General features: G+C 39.8%; 2 protein-coding genes across 3 annotated transcripts in view; one reads left to right on the top strand and one right to left on the bottom strand.

Annotated features, from left to right (window-relative positions):
* The window catches only part of LOC143264509 (uncharacterized), a 169951-nt gene extending 144604 nt beyond the window's left edge, over positions 1–25347 (bottom strand). Inside the window, exons 1-2 of one of the 2 annotated variants that reach the window (XM_076531987.1) lie at positions 24915–25347; positions 24593–24825 (exon numbers count right to left, since the gene is read on the bottom strand). The gene's annotated coding sequence lies outside the window, so the exon portion shown is untranslated. The remainder of the gene's footprint in view (positions 1–24592; positions 24826–24914) is intronic. The other variant, XM_076531988.1, reaches the window with a different exon arrangement.
* LOC143264504 (uncharacterized) lies at positions 2581–6285 on the top strand. Its single transcript, XM_076531979.1, has 6 exons — positions 2581–2698; positions 2759–3311; positions 3373–3767; positions 3921–3963; positions 4005–4989; positions 6103–6285. The coding sequence occupies exons 1-6, from the start codon at positions 2581–2583 to the stop codon at positions 6283–6285; spliced, it is 2277 nt and encodes a 758-aa protein (XP_076388094.1).
* Positions 25348–25587: the final 240 nt, after the last annotated feature.

Raw genomic sequence — 25587 nt, 5'->3', positions numbered from 1 at the left:
TGTAAACTGCAAAGGAAACCATGAGGCCTTTGCAAAAAGCTGCTGGGTATACCAGAAGGAATTCGCCATAAAGAAGATCATGGCGTACAAAAATGTGGCTTTTGAAACAGCAAGGAGCATCGTTGAAAGAGCAGCAGGAATAGAGGGGATAAGATTGGAGGATGATATGGGAGAAGAGAACGAGAGCAGGGATTTCCCAAGGCTGACTAAAAGGAAGGTGATAGAGATGTGGGAAGAAAAAGAGGTTCCAATGTGGAACGAGGTGGAAAATATTAGAAAAGGTTTTGCGAACGCTAAGGGAATTAACCTAAAGGAGAGAGTTAAGATGGGAGTGAGGACTGAGGAAGGAAATAGTAAAGGGAGTAGCATTGGACTAGGCAATGCGTCCGGATGGGCTGAGGTGGTAAGGAGAGGAGAAAGGAAGGAGATGGATAGAGGGGTAAGGTGTGGAGAAAGGAGAGATGAGGTTGAAAGACAAGGAATAGAGGTTAGTAATAATTTTGAGGTCTTGCAGGAGGAAGGACAAGCGCGAGGTATTGAGGAAGTCGGTGTGAGAGGAGAAGGGGTTATCACTTTCAGGAGAAGGATACCCTTCCCGCATGACTTAGTGGGTGAGGAGCCTGAAGGAAAAGCGGAATTTGATGAGTATAAAATTGTGACAGATGTGTGGAGACGAGAGAGGGAAAGGAAAACGATTAGGGAGGCAAAGAAAATGGCCATACAAGAAATTGAGGCAATGAAAAAGAAGGCGGGTGATGAGTTAATTGAGGAACTGATTAAGCTTGTGGAGGAAAGAGGGCTAAAAGTGGCTTTCGCTGAGGAAGTAAAGGCAAAGAAATACAGGGCTAGTAAAGAAGTAGCTCCAGATCCGGATGAGGACTGGAATGAGATAAGAACCCCGAATTTCTTAATGTATATAGACCCAAAGACTTAGGAAAGAACGCGAAGGAAGATCGCGAGAGAGAAGAAGAAGGTAGAGGAGAAGAGGCTGGAGCAGGAGAAATATGAGGAGATGGTGAGGAAGTATCTGTTTGGTAAGGGAGAGAAGAAGGAAGAGGACCAGAAGGAGAAGGAGGAAGAAAAGGAAGAGTTAAGGATGGGTAATGGAAATGTAAATGTTCCAGACAATGTGAAATATATGAGTAGGGAAGAGTGGGAAGGAGAAGAAAGAGAGAAGTCAGGAAAGGAGGAAAAAGAGAAGTTATGGAAAGGATATGAAGAGGTGGCGAGAAAATCTGTGAATAAATAGTGTGGTTAGGGAACTACAATATTACTCAAAAGTGTAAGTGATAAAAAAAAGAAAAAAAAAAAAAGAAAAAAAAGAAAAAAAAAGGTGAGATATATGGAATGGCCCTGGTTTTAGAGACATTAAGGGTATGAGGACGGTATTGGTATGTGTGTGGTATTATGGAGATGTTCAGAGGAAGATAAAGATTTTTTTTGTAAACGCTAAAGCGAAGTGAATTAGTTATGGTAGAGATATTGGTTGTGAGAAAATTAGTAATGTGGGTGATTGTTGCGAATGTGGGAAGTAGGAGGAATAGGAAATATTTGATGTTGTTTTGTTTAATGAAAATATGAGGATAGCGCTTTGGAATGCCAGGAGTGTGAGGAATAAAGTAGATGAAGTTAGGAGGGTTGGAGAGGATTATGATATGATGGCAATTGTTGAAAGTTGGCTGTGTCCTGAAGACTGTCTCAGGATAAATGGATGGCAGTCTTTTAGAAGGGATTCAGGGGGAGAGTTAAGAGGGGGGAGTATAATTGTGTTGATTAGGGATGGTGTGGAAGCTAGGATTGGGAGTAGTAATAGTATTAATGAAGGAAGGATGGAAACCATGTCTGTGGTGGTTAGGATGAAAGAAGGAGAAGTGGAGTTTGTGATAGGATATAGAAGGCCATCTGGTAGATGGGACAAGGGGATATGGAGGAAGGTTTTTGGGGGAGGGGCAATAGGAGAGACAAGAGTGTTTCTGGGGGATTGGAATGCAAAGAATATGGTGTGGAATTGCGAGGAAAGTGACGCGGCCGGAGAAGCGCTGGAGGAGATGTTAGAGGAAAATGAATTAGTGGTTTTGAACTACGGGACAATGTCAAGGATTGGCAGGGCAGACCAAAGACCGTCAAATTTAGATTTGATAATTGCGAACGGGAGTGTAGGGATGAAAATGGAGATTGTTGAAACAGGGGAGACTATGGGGTCAGACCATCAGTTGATAAGGATAGAATGGGAAGAGGAAATAATGGAGATGGGGGAGGAGGAAAGTACGAGAAGGTTCAGAAGTAGTAAAATTGATCAAGTTGAATTTTTGAAATGGCTTTTGGGGACAGAAGACCAAGTGAATAGGATAATTGGAGGGGAGAGGAGTATAGACCAAAAATGTGATAGTTTTACAAAGTTGTTGCAAGAAGGGTTACAGGAATGTTCAAAGGGGCGGAGAGGAAACGGAGATAGAAGGAGGAATAGGGCTAATGGGAAGAAAGGGGGGGGGGGGGGAGAATAGGAAAGGGAGAAGAAAGGTTTGGTGGGATGCTGAATGTGAGAGAGTAAAAGAGGAGAGAAGAAAGGCTACGATAATAATGAGGAAGAAGCCAAATGAGACAAATTGGAATAGAATGGTAGAGGCAAATAAAAGAATGGAGGAAGTAGTAAAGTTAAGAAAAAAGAATCCTGGGATGAGTTTACAAAGGGAATTAGGCATAGTACTAATATAGGAATCTTATGGAAAAGGGTAAAAGCATAGAGCTTTTATTAGAGGTATTGATAGGTCGGGTGGAGATGGTATGAACAAGAGTGAGAGGGTTAAATTAGAAATTGAGGAGACTGATAGGATTATTAGAATGTGTGGAGTGGATGGAGAAGGAGATATTATAGTAATACAGGAGGATAGTGATGGGATGGAGAGAGAGGGGAAGGAGGAAAGGAAAAAGGATATTGGAAATAGGGTAGGGAGTGCTATGGAGGGGAGATATAACAGAGAGTTTAGTGAGTGTGAATTGGAAAGGGCAATTAGGGTTGTGAAATCGAAGACAGCCCCAGGAGAGGATGGGATTGAGTTTGGAATTATTAAAAAATTGACTAAAAGATGGAAAAAGAGTCTATTAGAGCTGTTTAACGAGGTGTGGAGGAATGGGAGGGTACCGACAAGATGGAAGGAAACAAGGGTTAGGCTAATCCCGAAACCTCAAAAGAGGGCATTGAGGCCGATCTCTTTGTTGAACTGTTTAGGGAAAATTAGGGAAAAAATGGTTAATGAAAGGTTGAGAGATTGGGCTGAGAGGGAGGGTAAATTAGATAGAAATCAGAACGGGTTTAGGAAAGGAAGGTCCACTATGGATAATATTAATATTCTAACGTGTAATATCAAGGAGGAATGGGGGGAAAGGGAAAGAGGTGGTGGCTGCTTTTATTGACGTAAAGGTGGCATATGATATGGTAAATCATAGAATGTTAGGTGAATACTTAGAAGAAATGGGATGTCCGAGGAAGTTGAGAGGGTATTTGGGAGATTGGATTAGGGATAGAGAGGTAAGGTTTATGAGATGTGATGGGGGAAGTAAAGCGATGAAACTGAGGAGAGGCTTGCCCCAAGGGTCGGTCTTAAACCCATTGCTGTATAATCTGTATACTGCAGGAATTATTGTAGGAATAAGGGAGTTGGGAGTCAAGATCCTGCAGTATGCGGATGACATAGTGGTGTATGTGGAGTATGGCATAAGAGAGGATGGGGTAGAGAGGTTGGAGAAGGCTATAAAGATCCTGTGTGGTAATTTGGGGAGAAGGGGGTTGAAAGTGGCGGAGGAAAAAACCCAAATTGTAACTTTCTGTGAGGGTACAAGGAGAGAAAGGGTGGACGGGGGAAGGGAGGTTAACGTTAATGGAGTGATAGTGGAGGAGTGTGATAACGCAAAATTTTTAGGAATTATATTGGACAGTAAACTAAATTTTAGAGAACATACTAAGTATGTGACGGAAAGAGATAAATGAGGTTGAATTTGTTAAGATGCTTGGGGGGAGTGAGGAAGGGGGCTTGCCCCTTGACTCTGTTGAGGGTTTTTAAGGCACTGGTTAGATCTGTGATAGAATATGGTGCTCATTTGTATCAGGAAGAAGGTAGGAATAGAGATAAAATACAAAAGGTACATAATGCGGGTATTAGGATTGCTATGGGATATAGGATGTCTACTCCTATTAATGTCATGGAAGTGGAGGCGGGAATTATGAAAATGGAAATGAGAGTGGATATGTTGGCAGAGAAGTATGTTCTGAGGAAATATTTTAGGGATGACAGAGAGGTCTGCGCGGCGGTGGAAGGGATGATAAATTTTGGAATGGGGGAGAATAGTTTAAGTAGAAAAGGAATTTTGAGGAACGCATGGAATAATACAGTATTGATGAGAGAAGGTATGGAAAGAATGTTTATATCTAAGGAAAGGTGTTCATGGGATTGTGATTGGATGGAGAAGTGGTGCGAGGTGGAGAAAGGGGAAACGATGAAAGCTGATGGGGTTCCTGAAAATATTGGGTTAGGAGAAATAAAAAATAGATGGTTTGAGGATGAGGGAGAGGTAATAGAGGTATATACTGATGGATCTAAGATGGGGGATATGGAGCCTGGAGGGGCGGCAGTCGTGATTAGAAGGGGAAGGGAGGAATGGGAGGAATTTGGATTTACTACAAGAGGGAGCTGCTCGATTTTCACGATTGAGGCTTTTGCAATATGCATGGCTTTAAGAGTGATAGACGAGTATGAGAAGGAAAGTAAAATGGTGATATTCTCAGATTCATTGAGTGTGATAATGAAGGTGAAGAATGTCACGAATGGGGAGGATGAGGGAGAAGTGATAGGAGAGATTAGGGAAAGATTGTGGAATAGGAATGAGAAGGGTAATGAGGGGGAGATAGGTAAAGTATGTCTGGCCTGGATCCCTGCTCACATTGGAATAAAGGGAAATGAAAGGGCAGATAGGATAGCTAAGGCATGTACGGTGAGAGAGGCGGATAAGGATATGAAGTGGTCGTTTACGAATGTATGTAGGATGGTTAGGGAGAGAAATTGGAAGAGGTCTGTAGAAGAGAATTTAAGACAGGGGGAATATAAGGGAAGGAAATATTTTGAGGTGGAGTGGAACAATGTGGGGAATAGGATACCGTGGTTTGTAAACGTAGGAAATCTGGAAAGGAGGACGATATGTGCTTTGAGTAGGATGAGGGCCGACCATTACAATTTAGGATGGTCGCTGTTCAGGAAAAATTTGAAGGAATCACCTGCATGTGAATGTGGGGATCAATGTGAGGATTTGGAGCATGTGATGTGGGTATGTGAGAGATTTGAGAGAGAGAGAGTAGGTTTTAGGGATAGAATAATAAGGAATGGAGTGAGAATCGGAGCTGTGATGCACGAAACCAAAGAAATGGGGGAAGCAAAGGTCCTAAGGTTAATAGGGGCCTTTATTAGAAAGTGCAAAATAGAAATGTAAGGGGTAGGTTGGAGTTTTGAGACTGATGTCCATAATAGGGTGATAAGGGATATACTATAGATATGATATTGACTGTTATCGAGAATGATTAATAGTTTATATTTTGTATTTTATATATGATGTTTACGCTGATATACATGTTATATGTCCTTTATATATTATCATACGCTTTTGTACTTAGGTAGATTTTGTATTCTATATTTTATTATGTATTTTATATTTTTATACTCCGGTATTCATAATTAGATAAGTGACGCTGCACATGCGAGTGCATAGACTAGAGTTTTGGAAGAGTGAGGAGTGGGATAATAAGAGAGTTGAGTGAAGTTGGAAACGAGAGGGGATGGATGATTGGAGTATGACAGGCAGAGGGAGCGGGTAGTGTGAAGTGACGGAAGCGGATAGGTTAGGTTAAATTTAGATTCATGTAAGATGTAGAGACTTCCGGTTGATGGCGGCGTAGAGAAGGGACGTAATAGGACCTCGCTCTGTGAATTTTTTGTTTTATGTTTTGGTTTGGATTGGCGGATTATTGGACAAGTTGGTAGAATTAGTTGATAGGTTTAGGAGTGAGGCTTGTAGTGATTAAATTTAAGGACAAAAGAAAGATTTTAGATTTAGGGTAAGTGTATGAGAACAAAGGGGTCCGCTGGTTTGCCGATAACCAGGGACAAAGCAGTGGAAGGAGAGGAGGGAGAGAGAGGTGGAGAGGAGAGGACGAGAAGAGCCAGGGAGAAAAGAAAATGGAAAAAGAGAATGAGTGTTGAGAAGGAAGAGACGGAGGATTTTGAAAAGAAAAGCTGAGGAAACGCTGCTGACAAGCTTACGCAAGGAATGGGCTTTGGAATACTTGGCGGAAGAAGAGAAAGCTGTTCTGGATGCGACAAGGAGGGAGTGTAAAGCAGAAGGAAAGCGTGAAAAGAAAGGGAAAGGAACAGAGGAGAAGATGGAAGTAGAAGAGTGAGAAGGATAAGAGTGGAAGAGAAGAGAAGGATAAGGGAAGAGGTAGGAAGTGACGTAATAGCAGGAAAAGGAAAAGGGACCAATCAGAAATGCTCGGTGAGTGAGTCGCGATCACGTGTCGAGGAAAGGTTGGTAGGCGTGGATACAACAGCGCCACTGGAAGAAGAACGAGAGCGTGGGGTACTGGAAAAAGACGCGCAAAAGGACGGCCATTGCCTCGTGGAAAGTACAGTAAGCAACATCGTAGTAGAGAAGGAAAGTGTAGTTGATAGTGTCGGTGGGGAGGAGGAAAAAGCGAAAGAAGGTAAAAAAGACAATACTTCTGGTTTAATAAACTATGGGAGTGAGAATATCATAGGAGATAAGACTAGATATAAGGAGTTAGAAAGTAGGGAAAGCTGCGACGCAGATAGGATGGAAGTGGTAGGTAATACAGAAAATGTGGAAGTTAGGGATAAGGAACAATCAAAAAGAACGACAGGGGGAGAAAAGAAAAAAGACTGTATAGACAATAGGGGGGATAAAAAAGAATGGACTATAGATTTATATGATGAGGAAGCCACGTGGGATGAGTATACTGTGTGCTGCGTACTGAAGACGGGAGGAAGGAATAGGACTAAAAGAAATAATTTAATTAAGATATACAGATTTGTTCAGGGTGCGGGTGTCAAAATTAAAAATATTCGCATGACGGGTTTCAGCAGAGCAGAAATAACGACCAAAAGCAGGGAGGAGGCGAATTTCTTGTTGAAGAAGTACGAGAGTAGGGATAGCCAAATAACAGCGTACCTGCCAAGGAGGATGAAGTATCGTCGTGGAGTGATATTTGAATGGGAAGATTCAATCGAGGAGCTGAGGGAGGCGACTCCAGGGCAGGGGACTTTCGTATTGGAACGTATGAAGAAAAAGCGTGTAATGGACGGTAAAATGGTCTTCCAGCCCCTTAGGGCGATCATGATAACTTTTAGGGGTAGTACGCTCCCTACGAGGCTGTTGATCGGCCAGGGGCATGTCGGAATTAGGATAGAGCCCTTTGTGGAGCCAGTGAGGCAATGTTTTAAATGCTTGAAATACTTGCAAGCCAGCTGTCGAGAGGTGGAAAGGAGGTGCGTAAATTGCGGTGAAAGGGAACATGGGCAGTGTGAGAGAAGGGCGAAATGCGTAAACTGTGGGGGAGAACACGGATCACTGGCGAGGATTTGTCTGTGTTGGCAAAGGGAGGCGGCAATAAGGAAAGTGATGGCTTTCCGAAACGTAGAGTTCGATACTGCTAAGGGGATCGTGGCCAGAAGTTTAGGGGAAAGGGAGCCGGACAGGGTTAGGGGAGTTGAAGAGGTGGCAGGAGATAGAGGAAGCGACTTTCCTGCACTGATGAGAAGAGAAAGGAGAGAAATATGGGAGAATAAGGAGATCCCCATACAAGGGGAATTGGATAGAATAAGGAGGGGACGAGAAGACAGAGGAAGGAGTAAGGGACCCAATAGGACAAATGCCAGTTACAGCGAAGTGGCCGCAAAGAATCTAGAAGGAAAGCCAAAAGAAGGCCACATGATTCCGGCAGGAATGGAGAAGGAGAGTAATGACGATGAGGAAGGAGCAGTGGGTTGGACGCAGGTTAAAAATGGGGGAAGACCATCCTGTTACAATTCAAGAACGGACTTGGTCCTGACGAATAACAAATACATTTGTCTAGACTGTAAAGAAAAAGTGGAAAGGGCGAAAGAAAAGCAGGTGGACAGACACAAGACTTTGGAGAGGATCCCGTTCCCTCATGAGCTGGTGGGACGTGAGTCGAGTAGCCCCAAAGAACAGGGGGATGTGGAAGAGACAGCTGGGGAGCAGGAGAGGGAGAGGAGAAGGGAGATCAGAGAGGAAGAGGAAAGGAAGAAGAGGATGGAAGAAAGGAAGAAGAAAGAAGAGGACAGGCTCATTGATGAGCTAATTGCGTTTCTGAGAGAGAAAAACATAGAAGAAAGGGTAGCTCAGGCCATTCAGGGAAGGAGGCGAAGCGTCCAAGGAAAAGAGACGGTAGAGGAGGAAGAGGACTGGAATGCTGTCGTAACCCCCCCTTTTTTACACTATGTAGACGAGAAAACCAGTCAGAGAGTAAGACGAAAAGCCGCCAGAGAACATGAAAAAGCTCTGGAAAGAAGAAGAAGAGAGGGTAACCCAGAAGGGTGGATTTTATGGGAAGAAAAGGCGAGGAAAGACAGAGAGGAGGTGGAAAGAATAATAAGAGAATATAAGGCGATGAGGGAGGAAGGAACTCTGACAGATGATGGCCATTCGAAAGGGACTGGAAGACCAAATGCAGGAGGGCGTGAAAAGGAAAATGAAGGGGCAAGGGAGAATAATCATAGAAAGGAAGAAGAGGAGTCACGAGGAGCTAAGGATTCTGAGACAGAAAAAGAGGAAAAGTGGTGAACGGAGAAAACGACTGGGGCAAAGAAAGAAGAGAATGGAAGTAGAGGGAAGAGTGGAAAAAGGTGGACCAGGGAAAGTGCAAGAAGAAGGTGCAATAGTAGCAGTGAAAATCAGGGTGTTAATAGTGAGAGCGTGGCTAGAAATATGCAGGAAAACGGTAAAGAAAGTGCATAGTGCGACGCGTATACATAAAAGAGTTATAAGACTAATAAAGAACCCAAAGACTGCGGTGATGGTGGTGAGAAAAAGGATAAGAAATATTTATGTTATATTTTGTAGGTTATCTCTTGATTTGAGTTTATTTTTGAATCTCTTTTCTTGTTTTTTATCTGTTTTGATATAAATATGGTATGTAAGTTAGTTTTTAGTAGTTTTATAGTTGTGTTACCAAAATATGGGATTGCGACATGTTATCAGAAGACGTGGTGATATAGGTTTAAGTATAGGATATAAGTTTCCTACGTATATTAAGAATAACGAAGAAAAAAAAAAGGGTAAAAAAAAAGGAAAAATGGAAAAAAGAACTTTTGTAATTAATAAGATAGATATAAGGCGAATAATAGAGGATGAGGCGAGATTTTGTGACCTCAAAAGTACAATAAGGACAGTATTTAACAGAAAAGACTGGTTATTAGTCTGTAGAAGATGTTAAGAGAGGCTGAGAATATTTTTATACTTACTTACATCAGAGATAAGATATGTGTTCTGTTTTTTATACTGGGTATTGATGGAGGCAAGATATGTTCCTGACATAGTTTCTATTTTTATAAATATTACGCAATGTTACAGTCGTTGGTTATAATTTAAAAAACATGTTGAAGGTAATTTTGTATTGTGAGGATGTTAGAGGAGTATGGATGTGTGAGAAGAGTAACGACGGTGGGAGGGTGAGAGAAGTGAGAGGGATGAATGGTCGGGGTGGCAAATGTGAAGTGTTGTTTGCGCTCGGTTGGGGGAAGGAGGTAATGGCATTGGAAAGGCTAAAAGAGGAGAAAGAGGAAAGGAAAAAAGGGAGGAAAACGGGATGGTGTGGAAAGAGGAGAATGATGAAAGAAATGGAATTTACGACAAGGGCTGGGTATATAAGAGAGGGATGAGGTGTGGGTTGTGGAATGCAAGGAATATTAGGAATAAGAGAGAGGAGGTGAGAAGGTTATTAGAAAGCTTGGACCTGTTGGCAGTAACGGAGACGTGGTTAAGGGAAGAAGATAGATTTAGAATCCCTGGTTGGTACTTAATAAGGAGGAATGGGGGGACAGGAAACAGGCGAGGGGGTTTGTGTATAATGGTCAGAGAGAATGTGAAGATAACGAAAGCCGACATTTATTTAAAGGATGATAATGTGTGGGAAAACATGGTAGTAGAAATTGAGACAGAAAGGGGGAAGTTAGAAATTGTGCTGTTATATAGGAGACCAGGTACGAACATAAGCAGAGAGGATTGTAGAAGACTGCTTAGAGGCGGGGGGAGAGGTAACAGGAGGATTTTTATAGGAGACTTTAATGCGAAGAGCATTAGTTGGAATTGTGAAAGTGGAGATCCGGCGGGGACACTACTGGAAGAGGTTATGGATGAGGAGGAGATGGTTGTGGTAAATTTTGGAACAAAGTCTAGGATTGGGGGGGTGGAACAGGCAGCATCGAATATAGATCTAATTGTTGCACCAGCGGAGCTAGCTTTGGACATAGAGGTTAGGGAGACGGGAGAAACGCTTGGATCTGACCACCAGGTGATTGAGTTTGACATGTATGATGAGATGAGAACGATGGAGGGGAGGATAGAAGGCAGGAGATTTAAAATGGACAAAGTAGACAAGGCGGAGTTTCTAAAATGGATGTTAGGGAAGGAGCAGACTCTGTTGAGGATAGTGAAGTCTGGAGTGGGGGTTGAAAGAAAATGCGATGAGATATTGAGATTGTTAGTGGAAGGTATAGAGGGTAGTTATAGGGGAAATGCTGACGGGAATAGTAGTGCAAGTGTGACCAGAAGGGGAAGGGAAGACGGAAGGGGGAATAGAGGGAATAAGAGGAAGGTGAAGAGGCAGCCGCGGTGGGACGGTGAGTGTGAGGAATTGAAGGAGGAAAGGAGAAAAGCTACGAAAGAGATGGGGAGGAGACCGACAGAGGAGAACTGGAACAAACTTTTAGAAGTTAGAAAGAAAATGAAGATGGCGGTCAATAAAAAGAAGAAGGAGGGCCTGGGAAGAGTTTATTAAGAGCATAAAGCACAAGGGAAATATAGGAGAAATGTGGAGAAAAATAAAGAGCTTGACAAAGGGAGTGACGATGGAAGACCAAAACAATTTAGGAGCGTGGGAGATTCAAGAGATGGAGGAGGCCGAGGTAAGGAAGTTAGAGGATTCTGGTTATTGTTGTAGAATTGAAGAGACAGAAGGAACTGAGGTGGAGAGAACTGGAGAGGGGAATAGAATTGAGACAGAAGGTATTGTGGACGAGGAAGCGGAGAATAACGGTGGTGAGGAGGAGGGATGGATCAGCAGAGACCTAGAGATGGAGGAATTGGAGTGGGCATTTTCCACATCGAGGAGGAAATCTGCTCCAGGAGAGGATGGAGTTGGGTATGAAGTCATGAAGCTATGGACGAAGGGGTGGAAAGAGGCGGTGTTAGTACTGTATAATGAGGTATGGAGGAAAGGAATAGTTCCTAAAATTTGGAAGAAGGCGGTAGTAAAATTTATCCCTAAGGCACAAAAGAGAGCGTTGAGACCTATATCTTTGTTGAATTGCATGGGGAAGATCCTGGAGAAAATGGTTAATGAAAGAATTAGGATATGGGCGGAAGAGGAAAATAAAATAGATACTAATCAAAACGGTTTCAGGAAGGTCAGATCGACAATGGATAATATTGGAATCCTGACCAACAGGATAAAGGAGAGTTGGGGAAAAGGAAGAAAAGTGATAGCGGCGTTTGTTGATGTTAAATCAGCATACGATAACGTGAGGCATGATCTGATGGTTCAAAGACTTGTTGGCACTTGTTGTCCAGGAAGAGTGAGGAAATACGTAGAAGCATGGCTCAGGGATAGAGAGATAGCGATTCATACGGTGGGAGGTAACAGGATTAGGATGAAACTGAAAAAGGGACTACCCCAAGGGTCGGTTTTGAGCCCTCTGTTATATAATCTGTACACGAGAGATATCGCTGAGGGATTGCGAGAGAGTGGGGTTGGGATCCTTCAATATGCTGACGATATTGTCATATTTGTAGAATTCGAAAAGAGAAGTGAAGGGAAAAGGAGGATAGAGGATGCGGTAAAGAGGCTTAAAGAGAATCTAGGAAGGCTAGGGTTAGTAATAGCGGTGGAAAAGACTCAAGTGGTAAAGTTTTTGAACAGTAAAAGGAGAGGAGGTTTGGCTAGGGAGGAATTTATGGTGGATAATGAGAGAATAGAAGAAGTGAGTGCGGCAAAATTCTTGGGGATGTGGATAGATGGAGGATTGGACTTGAAAAAGCACACCGAATATACAGTAGCTAAATTGAAGAAGAGGATGAACATTCTGAAGTGCCTAGGGGGGATAAGAAAGGGCACCGGGCCCGAAACCATACTGAAAGTATTTGTAGCTGTTATTAGGTCGGTAATTGAATATGGTGCACCTTTCTACTTGAGTGAGAAGAGGAATAGAGAAAAAATCCAGAAAATTCACAATGCGGGTATTAGGATTGCGTTAGGCTATAGGATCTCAACACCGATAAACGTCATGGAGACTGAGGCAGGAATAATGGATATGGAAACAAGGATGAGGAATTTAACGGAATGGTACATAGCTAGGAAGATTTGGAGTGGAGATGAAGAGGTAATGAGTGCGATAGAGTACAGGATTAGGAATAGCAACGAGGAGGAGATTAGGGAAGGTAAAGATATGATGGTAGATGCATGGAGAAAGATCGAGGAAATAAAGATAGGAATGGGTAGGAAAAGAAAGATGGAATACGATGCAGAGTGGAGAATCTATAAAATGGAAAGATGTTTGGAGTGGGAGTGTGGTAAGAGGTTCGAGGTAGATTTCATGAATGAGAGTATGCTCTTGATGGAAATTAAAGTCAAAATGTTTGGCAGAACGGAGGATATCATAGAGATATATACAGATGGATCGAAAATAGAAAATAGAAAGAGTGGAGGAGGTGTGGTTGTGATTAGAGAGATTGGAAAGGATTGGGAAGAGGAAGGGTTTACGGCTCCTAGTCAGTGCTCAGTATATACCATAGAATTGACAGCAATTATGAGGGCGGTGGAAATTGCGGAGAATAGGTTCAGAGGAAGGAATGTTCTGATTCTGTCGGATTCGTTGAGTACGATAGGTAAACTGGCAAATGATAATAGAGGGCAGGATATAGGAGACAAGATTGACACGATTAGAAATAGATTAAAGAAAAGGAATTTCGAGACGGAAGAGGGTGATGGATTGGTAGGAAGGTTGGTGTTGGCCTGGGTGCCGGCACATGTGAGGATAGAGGGGAATGAAAGAGCGGATAGGGTGGCAAAGGAGGCTACTATGGGAGATGCGGACTTTTGGGTAAAGTTCACGATAAAGGACGCTAGAAGGGTTATAAGAGAGAGAGAAAAAAGAAAAAGAGGACAGTATAGAACTACACGAGGATGATATTACGTATGAAGAATACGTAGTATGCTGTGCCTTGAAAGTGGTAGGGAGAAATAGAACTAAAAGAAACAATCTAATAAAGATCTATAGGCTTGTACAGGGTGCGGGTGTGAATATAAAATCAATCCGTATGACTGGTTTTAGCAGAGCCGAGGTGACCACCAGAAGCAGAGAGGAGGCAAACGGACTGCTGAAGAGATACGGGAGGAAAGAGGAGAAGATCGCCGCCTTTTTGCCCAGAAGGATGAAGTATCGACGCGGAATAATCTTTGAATGGGAGGATTCCGTTGAGGAATTGAAAGAAGAGGCTACTCCCGGCCAGGGGAATTTCGTGCTCGAAAGGATGAAGAAAAGGAGGATAGTGGATGGAAAGGTGGTGTTCGAGCCAATGAGGGCTATAATGATTGTGTTCAGGGGGAGTGTACTGCCGACTAGGCTTTTGATCGGACAAGGACATGTGGGTATAAAAATCGAGCCTTACGTTGAACCTGTGAAACAGTGTTACAGGTGCTTAAGGTTCGGACATGTACACGCGACGTGTAGGGAGCAGATAAGAAAATGTGCAAATTGCGGGGAGAAGGAACATGGTCAATGCGGGAAGGACTCGAAATGTGTAAATTGTGGTGGTAGCCATGGTTCGCTTTCTAGGGGCTGTTGGATCTGGCAGAGGGAGGCCGCCATTAGAAAAGTGATGGCTTTCCGTAATGTCGAATTCGACACGGCCAGAGGAATCGTGGCGAGATCCCTGGGCGGCAGGGAAATGGATAGAGTAGGAGGTTTAGACGTAGACGAAGGTATGGGGAGCAGGGAGTACCCAGCACAGAGACAAAGAGAGAGGAGGAAAGTGTGGGAAGAAAAAGAAGTCCCAATTGAGAGAGAGCTGGAAGGAGTAAAAAGGGGAAGAGAGGAAAATGATAGGAATAGAGGCATAAATAGGGGAAGGGAGAAATTTAGCGAGATAGTGAAGAGAAAGGGCAGGGAAGAGGAGAGAAAGGCCATCCCAGCGGGTATGGAGAAGAACAATGAGGAGGCAGAGGAAGAAGAGGCTGCTACGGGATGGAGCCAGGTGAGAAGAGGAGCGGGAGTAGCTAAAGGAGGTAGGCCCACGTGCTATAACAGTAGGACCGACCTTTTCCTAACCAACAATAGATACATATGCCCTGAATGCAAGGAGAAAACGGAAAGAAATGCCAAAGTCCTCCAAAAAATTCCTTTCCCTTATGAGCTAGCGGGGAAAGAGGCAGATAAAGGGGAGAAGGAAAACAACGATAAGGAGGGAATGGACGAGAAGGCGGCTAGGGAAGAGGAAAGAAGAAGGAGAAGCTTGAAGAAAGGCAGAGAGAGGAGGAGGAGAAGATAATGAAAGAACTTATTGAATTCCTCCAAGGAAAAAATATGGAAGGTAGGTTCGAAGAGATCCTTAAGGCGAGTAGAGGAAAGAGCCCAAGAACAAGATCGCCCGAAAGTAAGAAAAGTGAGGAGGAAGATTGGAACGCGGTGGTGACACCTCCGTACCTTATGTGTGTCAACCCAAAGACAAGGGAAAGGGTTAGAGTGAGGGCAGAGAGGAGAAATAGAGAAGCCGAATTAAGAAGGAGAAGAGAGGGAATATCCACGGAGTGCAGTCTGTGGTTGGAAAAACAAAGGGCGGATAAGGAGGAAATGGAAAGGGTGTGGAACCTCAAAAAAAATGAAGAAGAGATTCCAAGAAGTCAAGGGGGAGAAAGGGAGGATGTCAACGAAGAAGGGAGTAAGAAGCAAGAAGAGACAGCGAAAAAAAAGGGAGGAGAAGATAAAGGGGGGGGAGAACGGTAGAGTATTGCGAGGGAAGGGAGGAAGAGGAAGGAGCCAAGGAGAAATGGTAAGAGTAAAAAGAAGAATAAACAAAAGTGAAAGGAAGAAGGAAGATAGAAACAGAGGAATAGTGATGGAAAGAAGGAGTGGAATAAGAGTCGCAGGAAGTGGAGTGAAAGTAAAGGGGAATAGGCTAGTTAGCAAGACTGTAAGGTTAGTGATAAGACGTGATAGTATGGGAATGATGGAAGTGAAACAAATAGACAATAAGACAACACAGACTGTGCGTACATTGACTGATAGATATAAGAACGAAAATGGCGTGCAATCATTAGATCATAAGTTCAGAGTTAAGTGTAAGTTTATCGTTAGTTTTTTTTGAGTTTGTATTATTTTTATTTTTATTTTTGTTTTTGGTGATTTTCTTTAGAAATAATGCCCGGCTGTTTGGGCAAGATAGAAGGTTAGAAGACTGGAGATACCAAAGAGACTGGGGGAAAAAGGGGAGAAAAATGGGAGTACAAGTAAATATAAATATAGTTTTAAAGGTAAATTTACATATAATATATATCCTTTATATTTTTGATACTATATTTTTAGAGGTTAAGTTTGACGGGGGGAAATACCCTAGAATATTTTTATATGATAAACGTTGCAATACAGGTTTTTCAATTACAATTTTATATTGTTGTTTATATATATATTTTATGTTCTGTGTTTTGTACAAGTTAGTTTGTAAGTTTTTATGGGGGGGAAGGGTCGAAGCGTTGGACAATCCTATCAGCAGCGTCAGGGGAAGGGAAGGGGGAGAAGAGAATGAAAGAGCGTTTGGGGAAATTGGAGAAAGATGAGGTGTGGGCTGTGGAATGCGAGGAGTGTGAGGAATAAAAGGGAAGAAATAAGAAGAGTAGGGGAGGGCTTTGATGTACTAGCGATTACGGAAACATGGTTAAAACCTGAGGATATCTATAAGATACCGGGGTGGCACATAATTAGAAAGGACAACGAAGGTGAAAATAGAGGAGGTGGGTTGTGTGTAATGGTGAGGGAGAATATAAGAGTGATGAAGGCTGGGGTATTTTTGAGAAACGAAGAGAGGATGGAAAGCTTAGCGGTAGAACTGGAAACAGAGGGAGGGAAAATTGAGATAGTATTAGTGTATAGAAGCCCGAGAAATCCGATAACTAAAAGGGACTGGAAGGATCTTTTGGGGAATTCTAGGGCGAATGGGAGAAGAATTTTTATGGGAGACTTTAATGTTAAAAGTAGAAGCTGGAATTGTGACGGGGAGGACCAAGGGGGGGAATTACTGGAAGAGGTTCTGGATGAAGAAGAATTGGTAATAGCTAATTTTAATACGTTATCGAGAATAGGAAGGCCGGACCAGGGAGCGTCCAATTTAGATCTAATCATTGTCCAATCAGAAATGGCCTTGGAGATAGGAGCGAGGGAAACAGGGGAGACTCTTGGCTCTGATCACCAAATAATAGAGTTCGATTGGGGGAAAGAGGCAAGGGTAATTGAGGAAAAGAGGAATGGTAGAAAATATAGATTGGAAAAGATAGATAAAGGGGAGCTTCTAAAATGGTTGTTAGGAAGCGAGAATGAAGTTAAAAGTTTCTTTGTGGAAGGGATGAATATAGACAGGAAGTGTGAAGAGATAACTAGGCTGCTCATAGGAGGGATAGAGAGGTGTTATAGAGGGAAGAAGTGACATATGGAAGGGCAGAATGGGGGAAGTAGGAGGAACGGGAATAATGGAAAGAAGAGGAGGAAAGTGAAAAGACAACCATGGTGGGATGGGGAATGTGAAAGGGCAAAAGAGGAAAGAAGGAAGGCTACACTTTTGATGAGGAGAAGACCGAATATGGAAAATTGGGACAAGATGAAAGAGGCAAGAAAGAACATGGAGAAGATAGTTAAGGAAAAGGAAAAAGGAGCATGGGAAGAATTCATTAAAAGTATAACACACAAAGGAAACATAGGGGAGATGTGGAAAAAGGTTAGGAGTTTAGCCAAGGGAATTGTTCAAGAAGAGCAGAGGATTATGGGCAAGTGGGAGATTGAAAAGCTGGAAAAGGAGGAGGTAAGGAAACTGGAGGAAACTGAATACTGTTGTAGGTTAGACGAGGAAGAGACGGAGATGGGGAGGAGGAGGAATGGAGAGGAAGAGGAGCAGAGAGTTACAGAGTGGAACGAGGAGAATGGGAATATAGGAGAGGATGGTGAGTGGAACTCATGGTTAGCCAGGGACTTTGAGAAAGAGGAGTTGGAGTGGGCGTTGGTAAGGGCTAAAGGTAAGTCAGCCCCAGGAGAGGATGGAGTAGGTTACGATATATTGAAGCTGCTGACGAAAGGATAGAAGGAAGCCATCTTATATCTATATAATGAAATATGGAAGGAAGGGAGGATACCGAGGAGTTGGAGGAGAGCTATGGTAAAATTTATACCTAAGCCCCAGAAGAAGGCTCTCAGACTGATTTCTTTGATGAACTGTATGGGGAAGACATTGGAAAGGATGGTGAACGAAAGATTGAGGATATGAGCGGAAGAAACAGGTAAAATGGATATTAATCAAAATGGTTTTAGGAAAGGGAAGTCAACAATGGACAATACAAATATCCTGGTAAACTCGATAAGAGAAAGCTGGGGAAAAGGGGAAGCGGTGACTGCAGCTTTCATTGACGTAAAGGCGGCATACGATAACGTGAATCATGGAAAATTGGGGGAGTTATTAACAGAAATGGAATGTCCGAAACAAATAAGAAAGTACTTGAAGGACTGGCTGCGAGAGAGAGAATTGGATTTCTGTTTGTTAGGAGGAGAAAGCAGGAGAATGAAGATGTTGAAGGGGCTCCCTCAGTGGTCAGTATTAAGCCCACTTTTATATAACTGTATATATGCTATACCTATATTGCCCCAAAGCAGTCAAAATGAATCAAAGTTTCAGTCTTTCTAGTGTTAATAATTTAAAATTTTTATTCCATTTCTGTTCTACTTATTGTTAGTTTATAACTTACGTGTACATACACACATACAGTGGGTAACAAAAGTAAGTAAACACTTTGAGCTTGTAGCAAAAAACTATTTATGTCAAAGCAAATATGTAACTTCAAAAAACAAATTGTATATCTACAGAAACTACATGAAATAATCTATATAATTATGCTGATAAAATGTTCATTAGTGCTGGATTTGCTCGTAAAAAATAATAAAGATTCTCGGTATGCAACGAATACACGTTCCAAAAGTAAGTAAACACGACCGGCATTGCTCGATAACTTTTTAATATTTGCAATTTTGCAATTTATCTGTTAGGGAAAAATTAGATTTGCTCTCGTCAATGGTTCTGGGGTAAGTGCCAAGAGGTCAAACTTAGTCCTCTTACCAGAAGGCATCCTCGCCTTCCCCACTCCGTGGCCAGATCCTTGAGGAACAATGTCCTATTCATTCCGGCAACGCAACGTCGGGCTGCTTGCCTTTCCCAATTTTCCTCATTCAAACAAATAAGTCTGCAACATCCGATTGCCATGTGACTTCAAGTCACTGGCAATCGTCTGTCGCCCTAGCTGTCCGTTTACAACCATTCACTCGTCCAGACCTCGCACAGTTCATCCCGATCATAAATCGTACGAAAGCAAAATAGCGGCGGGCTAATTGCCTTTGACGACCCTCAAAAATACGTTGGCGCTAACATATCTGTAAATGACTCTTATAGATTATTTCATGCTGAATCTGAATTCACAAACCGTTCCTTTGTAGTGGTTATCGTTTTCGAGAAAATTTGACTTAAAGGAAAATTGTAAGTTTTCAACTTTGGAAATGTTTCACAGTCTTATAGTTGCTTCCATTCATTTTATTTTTATACCAAACTATTCTGCAAATTATCTTGAATAAAATGATAGGCATTGTGATAATGTTATAATTATTTAATTACGTTTAAATGCCAATGGAAGTGAAGAAGAAACCCAAGACTCGCCGATGTCTGCTGATGTTTTTTAATTTATTTCAACGACGAAGAGTTTCAGAACAATTCTAATCAGATCAAACGAAACAGTAAATATTACAGTTGAAAAAGGTACTCAAGAAAGATAACAAATCGTGTTATGCTTTGAGTACATGTGTCAAATGTTTCGGAAAATTATTAGCACGAAATCCGAAAAACGTTCGTACAAAAAAGATGACCGCCAGTGATGAGTATCACTGCCGTTACTATGTGAAGTTGTTACATGTTTATTTATTCTTGATCAATGAGTGCAAGACTCGGCATTTAAACGTGTTGACTTTTTGGTGTTAAATATTATTAAATTAAATTTAAATTTGAAGGTAAGTTATCTTAAATATTTTCAAGAAGTGTTTAACATTCCGTATATTGCATTGTATTTTTCAAATCGTGGATATTGTACTGTTTAGTTTATTATTTATTTAATTTTACAACATTGTGCATTTCTGTTTTGTCATAGAAAAATGGAAGGAAGAAAACAGCTCACAAATGAGGAACGCAAAATTGTTATACATATGCATAATGAAGGCCATTCGTACCGAAAAATAGCAAAATTTTTTTAAAAAACCCCAGCTGCTATTTTCAAAATAATTGCTGCGTATAAGAAAGACGGACGAGTTTCTATAGGGCAAAGATCTGGACGGTCGAAATGTACAACAATCCGTACAGATAAAAAAGTTATAAATATATCAATGGCATCACCATTTATGTCGACACCAAAGATCCAAGCCCAATTAATAGAAACAAATATAAATGTGCCGAGTACATAAACAATCAGAAGAGTATTGCATGCAGCAGAAAATTATGGGCGTGTTGCAAGAAAATTGCCCTATTTAAGCAAAGCAAACTTGAAGAAGCGTATGCAATTTTACGAATCTCATATGTTGCAAACCGACAATTTTTGGAAAAAGATATTATGGACGGACGAATCCATGATTCGCATGAAATACAGTCATGGTAGGATGTACGTGTGGAGAAAACGAAAGGAAGAATTTTCATACAATTGTATAAGACCTACACACAAAAGTATGAACGAGGGTATAATGGTTTGGGGGTGTTTTTCGGCTAGTGGCATTGGGAAAATTATACCACTAGCCGGAAAAGTGAATTCGAAAGTGTACCTAAAGCTGTTACAGGACGTCATTATATCCGAAGGACAGCGCTTGATAGGAAATGATTTCATTTTACAGCAAGATAATGCCCCCATACACAAAGCAAAAATTATCATGAATTATCTCAAAAGTAATGATATAAATTTATTGGATTGGCCGCCACAAAGTCCGGATCTGTCACCAATAGAAAATATATGGGCCATTCTCAAGTTAAAAATAGCTGAGAAAAAGCCAAAAAGTATTAAAGAGTTACAGAATATTATAATTGCAACTTGGCAGGAATTTACTACAGATGATTGTTTAAAATATGCTTTATCTGTACCAGGCGGAATTTGCAAAATGTCACAGAGACAAGGATATCATTGCGGGCATTAAGTACAATATTTAAATGTTTTAACTTTGTAATTTTGTGTAGCAATAAAAAGTTATATTTATAACTTGTGTTAAAATTATAATTATTTTGTTTTTTACATAATTCTTATTTATAATAATACAGTATTTGCGCAAATGTATAATTGTTACTATTATTATTTTATTGAATTATACTAGCACATTGTTTTATGTAGAATCTGTTATACGTTCGTTAAATTTAAGGTTAAATGAATGACTGATATCGTATTCTTCATTGCTTAACGCGAATATGCAGTTACAGCAGTGATACTCATCACTGACGGACATCTTTTTTGTACGAACGTTTTTCGGATTTCGTGCTAATAATTTTTCGAAACATTTGACACATGTACTCAAAGCATAACACGATTTGTTATCTTTCTTGAGTACCTTTTTCAACTGTAATATTTACTGTTTCGTTTGATCTGATTAGAATTGTTCTGAAACTCTTCGTCGTTGAAATAAATTAAAAAACATCAGCAGACATCGGCGAGTCTTGGGTTTCTTCTTCACTTCCATTGGCATTTAAACGTAATTAAATAATTATAATATTATCACAATGCCTATCATTTTATTCAAGATAATTTGCAGAATAGTTTGGTATAAAAATAAAATGAATGGAAGCAACTATAAGACTGTGAAACATTTCCAAAGTTGAAAACTTACAATTTTCCTTTAAGTCAAATTTTCTCGAGAACGATAACCACTACAAAGGAACGGTTTGTGAATTCAGATTCAGCATGAAATAATCTATAAGAGTCATTTACAGATAAATAGCAAAATTGCAAGTATTAAAAAGTTATCGAGCAATGCCGGTCGTGTTTACTTACTTTTGGAACGTGTATTCGTTGCATACCGCGAATCTTTATTATTTTTTACGAGCAAATCCAGCACTAATGAACATTTTATCAGCATAATTATATAGATTATTTCATGTAGTTTCAGTAGATATACAATTTGTTTTTTGAAGTTACATATTTGCTTTGACATAAATGGTTTTTTGCTACAAGCTTAAAGTGTTTACTTACTTTTGTTACACACTGTATGTAATATATCTTCAAATAAATAACAAAATTTACTAACACGCGAAATTCCTGGTGTAATTTGTAATGAAAGTAATCTCTACTGAAATCCCTCGTGAACAATTTATCATAATTTAAAAAGCAATTTACAGAACTTTTAAATTTATAATGACATATAATTATTTATTATCAAATTTTTTTCAACGGAAACATGATTTATTAAAACCCACGTTAATTAATTAATGTTCCTAAATATTTTTAGGTATACATCAATAAAATGAAATTTCAGATTAAGAAAATTTCAGAATCAGATTATATTTTTCTAACGTCGTTTATAACGACGTATTTATTAATTATTGTATATAATAATTGTATTCTTATACAATGATTTTGATGAAATTATATTTTAATTAAAAATAAATTCATACATATGTACAACAAAATAAACGCAAGGGTATTAATTAATTATTTGTAAATATACACAATAATTTATGTACCATATAATTGCAACGGCTCTAACTTTCCTCCCATCAAGCGAATTATTACTCTAGAGTCTTACTTTCTTTTAAAATATTTAGTAAATTCTTTCTTTCTTTTTGTCCCTCTTAAATTAAAGCCCGCGCACAACTAGTCATGAGATCAAAGGTGACAACACCGAGTGAACCTACTGTGCTTTCTTATACTGTGATCGATGCATGGGCAAAGTGAGAGGAATCTCCTTTTAGATGCCATCTCTATTGAGAAAATAAAATACATACATACATATTAGGTCGAGTCATAAGTAACTTCCGATGCAGCTAAATAGATTTTATTGTGTGTATGGTGAGATTATGAAGGTATAAGTCATCACGAGTTGTTGAAGTCAAATTTAACGATTACTGCGTATTCCGTGGAGCTATAAATATATCGTTTTAACATGAAATACAGTCCACTCATGTTTTTTATTTATTTAATCTCTGTAATTGTTGTCTTGTTCGTCGTATGTAGAAATTGATTCTCGTAATTCTGAACTGACTTGCACCGTCTCTGAATCTCTGTCCCGTGTTTTCACCAAACCTCCTGTGGTGCTTTCTGCGAAGTCAGAGATGAGACCTATCAAGAGGTCCTCTCATTAAGCATACTTCAAGGACGAGGGTTCCCAATGAATCGGGCTTGAACCATATACTAGTTACCACGTGCACCACAGCAGCAGGATTTATGGCGGGCATACAATGGAAGTGTCTACGGCTGTTCAAAACTAATGTCATATCTTTTCAAAGGTCAAACAACCACTTGATTGGTTACCTTTGATGACATTCATGCTAGACCAATTTCCGGAAGCTCAATCGCTAATCAGATTGGACAGGACAGAGAAATGAATCAGTTTACAAGAAACTAATAAGAGAACAAGTTCAGTTCAGACAATTGTGAATATTACTATTATAATCTATAGCGAACAGACACATTCAGAGTGAAAAGGTTTTCAAAGTGACGATCACTTGCATTTCGTCTAGCGATCAGAGCAGTTTCATTTATCAATCGAGTTCCAGTTTTTCTTTTCAAGCATTATTTCATTTTTAAAAAAAAGGCATTTTCGACTTTTGAAACATCCTTACTTCCGTAAAAGGATTAAGGAATGCGATTAGTGCAAAGATTAATCAGTAATAAACGAACAAAAAATCGCGTTATTGAACACTGCAGATAAATACATTCAGCAATTGCAAAGAGTGCAAGAGAAACTCCTAGAAAAGCGCCCTGCACTCGTCAAACGCAGAAATGTCATTCTTTTACACGACAACGCGCGACCACATACAGCAAGGGTGACTCAAGAAAAAATTCTTGAGCTTGGATGGTTTGTTTTACCACATCCACCTTACTCCTCAGATCTTGCCCCGACAGACTACCACCTTTTCTGTTCCTTACAAAACTTTTTAAATGGAAAAACCTTCAATTCTGAAGAGCAAGTCAGGCAGGCTATTGAAAGCTTCTTCCAATTCAAACCAACCACATTTTACAAGGAAGGAATTGATAAACTACCAGGAAAATGGAAGAAGGTTATAGAAAATAGTGGTGAATATATAATAAAATAATATAATTTTGTTGTTTAATGAGAACGAAATAAATGTCTGATAAAAAAACGAAAATTACTTATGACTCAACCTAATACATATATGTGGACTATTCATATTAGCGGTATTATCCATTACAGAATAAGAAACTATCAAACATTATGAGAAAAAGTATAACTTAAAAAATACAACTAGGAAAAGCACAAAATTATCACAACTAAAAGACAAAGCAAAGTTTTTGCAATCCTTATGCAACAAAAACACTAATCAACAAGTGTTTGATTTTTTCAATTTAAAAATTTAAAAAAATATTTATATTCGATACTAAAATAACAAAGATAAAAAAATCGATTTTATCTTTGCTGGGACAAAATTAAATCTCTCCTCAAGTACATAAATAGTGCATAATCATTACCAAACTATTCAACTAAATATTCAATATTTTTGGGGGAAAATTTTTTCAAATGGAAATACAAGTATTACAATAGTCTGTATACCTTTGCACAAAGGAATCACAGAAAATCATTTAGCAGATAGATTAGCTAAAGCAGAAATCAGTATGGATTCTAATCCAGACAAATCAATCCAATTTATAGACTTTTACCATCAATGTAGAAATCAAATGCAGTAGGATACAATCATGTGCTTAGAGAAGCAAATGCAAAAGGTATGAATTATTTTGATTTATATTATGATAATAATAGAAAACCATAGTTCCATAACATGTACTTACCAAGATATATTACATGATGAATAACTGGTCACAAAATCACAAGATATAGAACTGGTCACTAAAGTAAGCAACATCCGTAGCACGTGCGAATAATCAACAACAGCACTAGTCATTATGATGATCTCAACAGGATTTCAATCGCATACTAAGGAGTTGCCCTCTATAGAGAGTAGGGAAAATTAAAAGCTCTGCGAGAAATCGAACACACTTTGTCACAAGAAATTAGATCTGTCCTACAAAATTTAAATATAAAATGTATTAAAATAATGTTTGAATTCTTAAAAATCCGCATATAGTAAGGTTAATTAAGATATAAACTTACGAAGTAAAAAGATGCCGGCAAGGAACCTCACAAATTTCTAGAAGAGAAACGGAACGGAAGTACTATAACGATACCTACATTCGTCCAACCGTCCCGCCGAAAAGCACATTTTCGCGCGTAAAATTATAACGTTTTTCTGGAGGATAATTTCCCTCCAGGATGCACGCCATTTTTCTGGAAAACGCGTTGCAAGGCAGACGTTTTAAAACAGAGCTAGCATTAGTTATTGTTCTATTGTTAGAACGTATAAATCCAATGTTTATTTAGAAAATCATAAATTAATGATAATTGTATAAATAAATAAATACGATTGTATTCCAAAAACCTCCATGCTTTCAATTGGTTGAAATTTTGGGAATGGGTTTCTTTTGAATAAAAATGATGATTCCGAGAAGGATTTTTGGCGACTCGAAAAAAATTTGGTATCATTTGAATGTCACTCCCTATTTTATTGACGTAATATTTGTATCTATTGTTATCTACGCTTTCTACAATGTCCTCCCCCCCCCAATAATTTGCATCATATCAAACGCGATTTTTTGTTAAAATAATATTGCAATATATTTACTATTTCTATGTATGCAACTGCATGAACAGAAAAGTTCTTTTACTTTTATATGTATACCATGTAGTACTTGTAATAAAAGAATATTTTATCACACCAATATTTACA

The sequence above is a fragment of the Megachile rotundata genome, chromosome 5 (assembly GCF_050947335.1).
Source record: "Megachile rotundata isolate GNS110a chromosome 5, iyMegRotu1, whole genome shotgun sequence".
NCBI classification, from domain to species: Eukaryota; Metazoa; Arthropoda; class Insecta; order Hymenoptera; family Megachilidae; genus Megachile; species Megachile rotundata.
The sequence above is the reverse complement of the archived record's forward strand: the minus strand, read 5'-3'. Positions and strand labels throughout refer to the sequence as shown.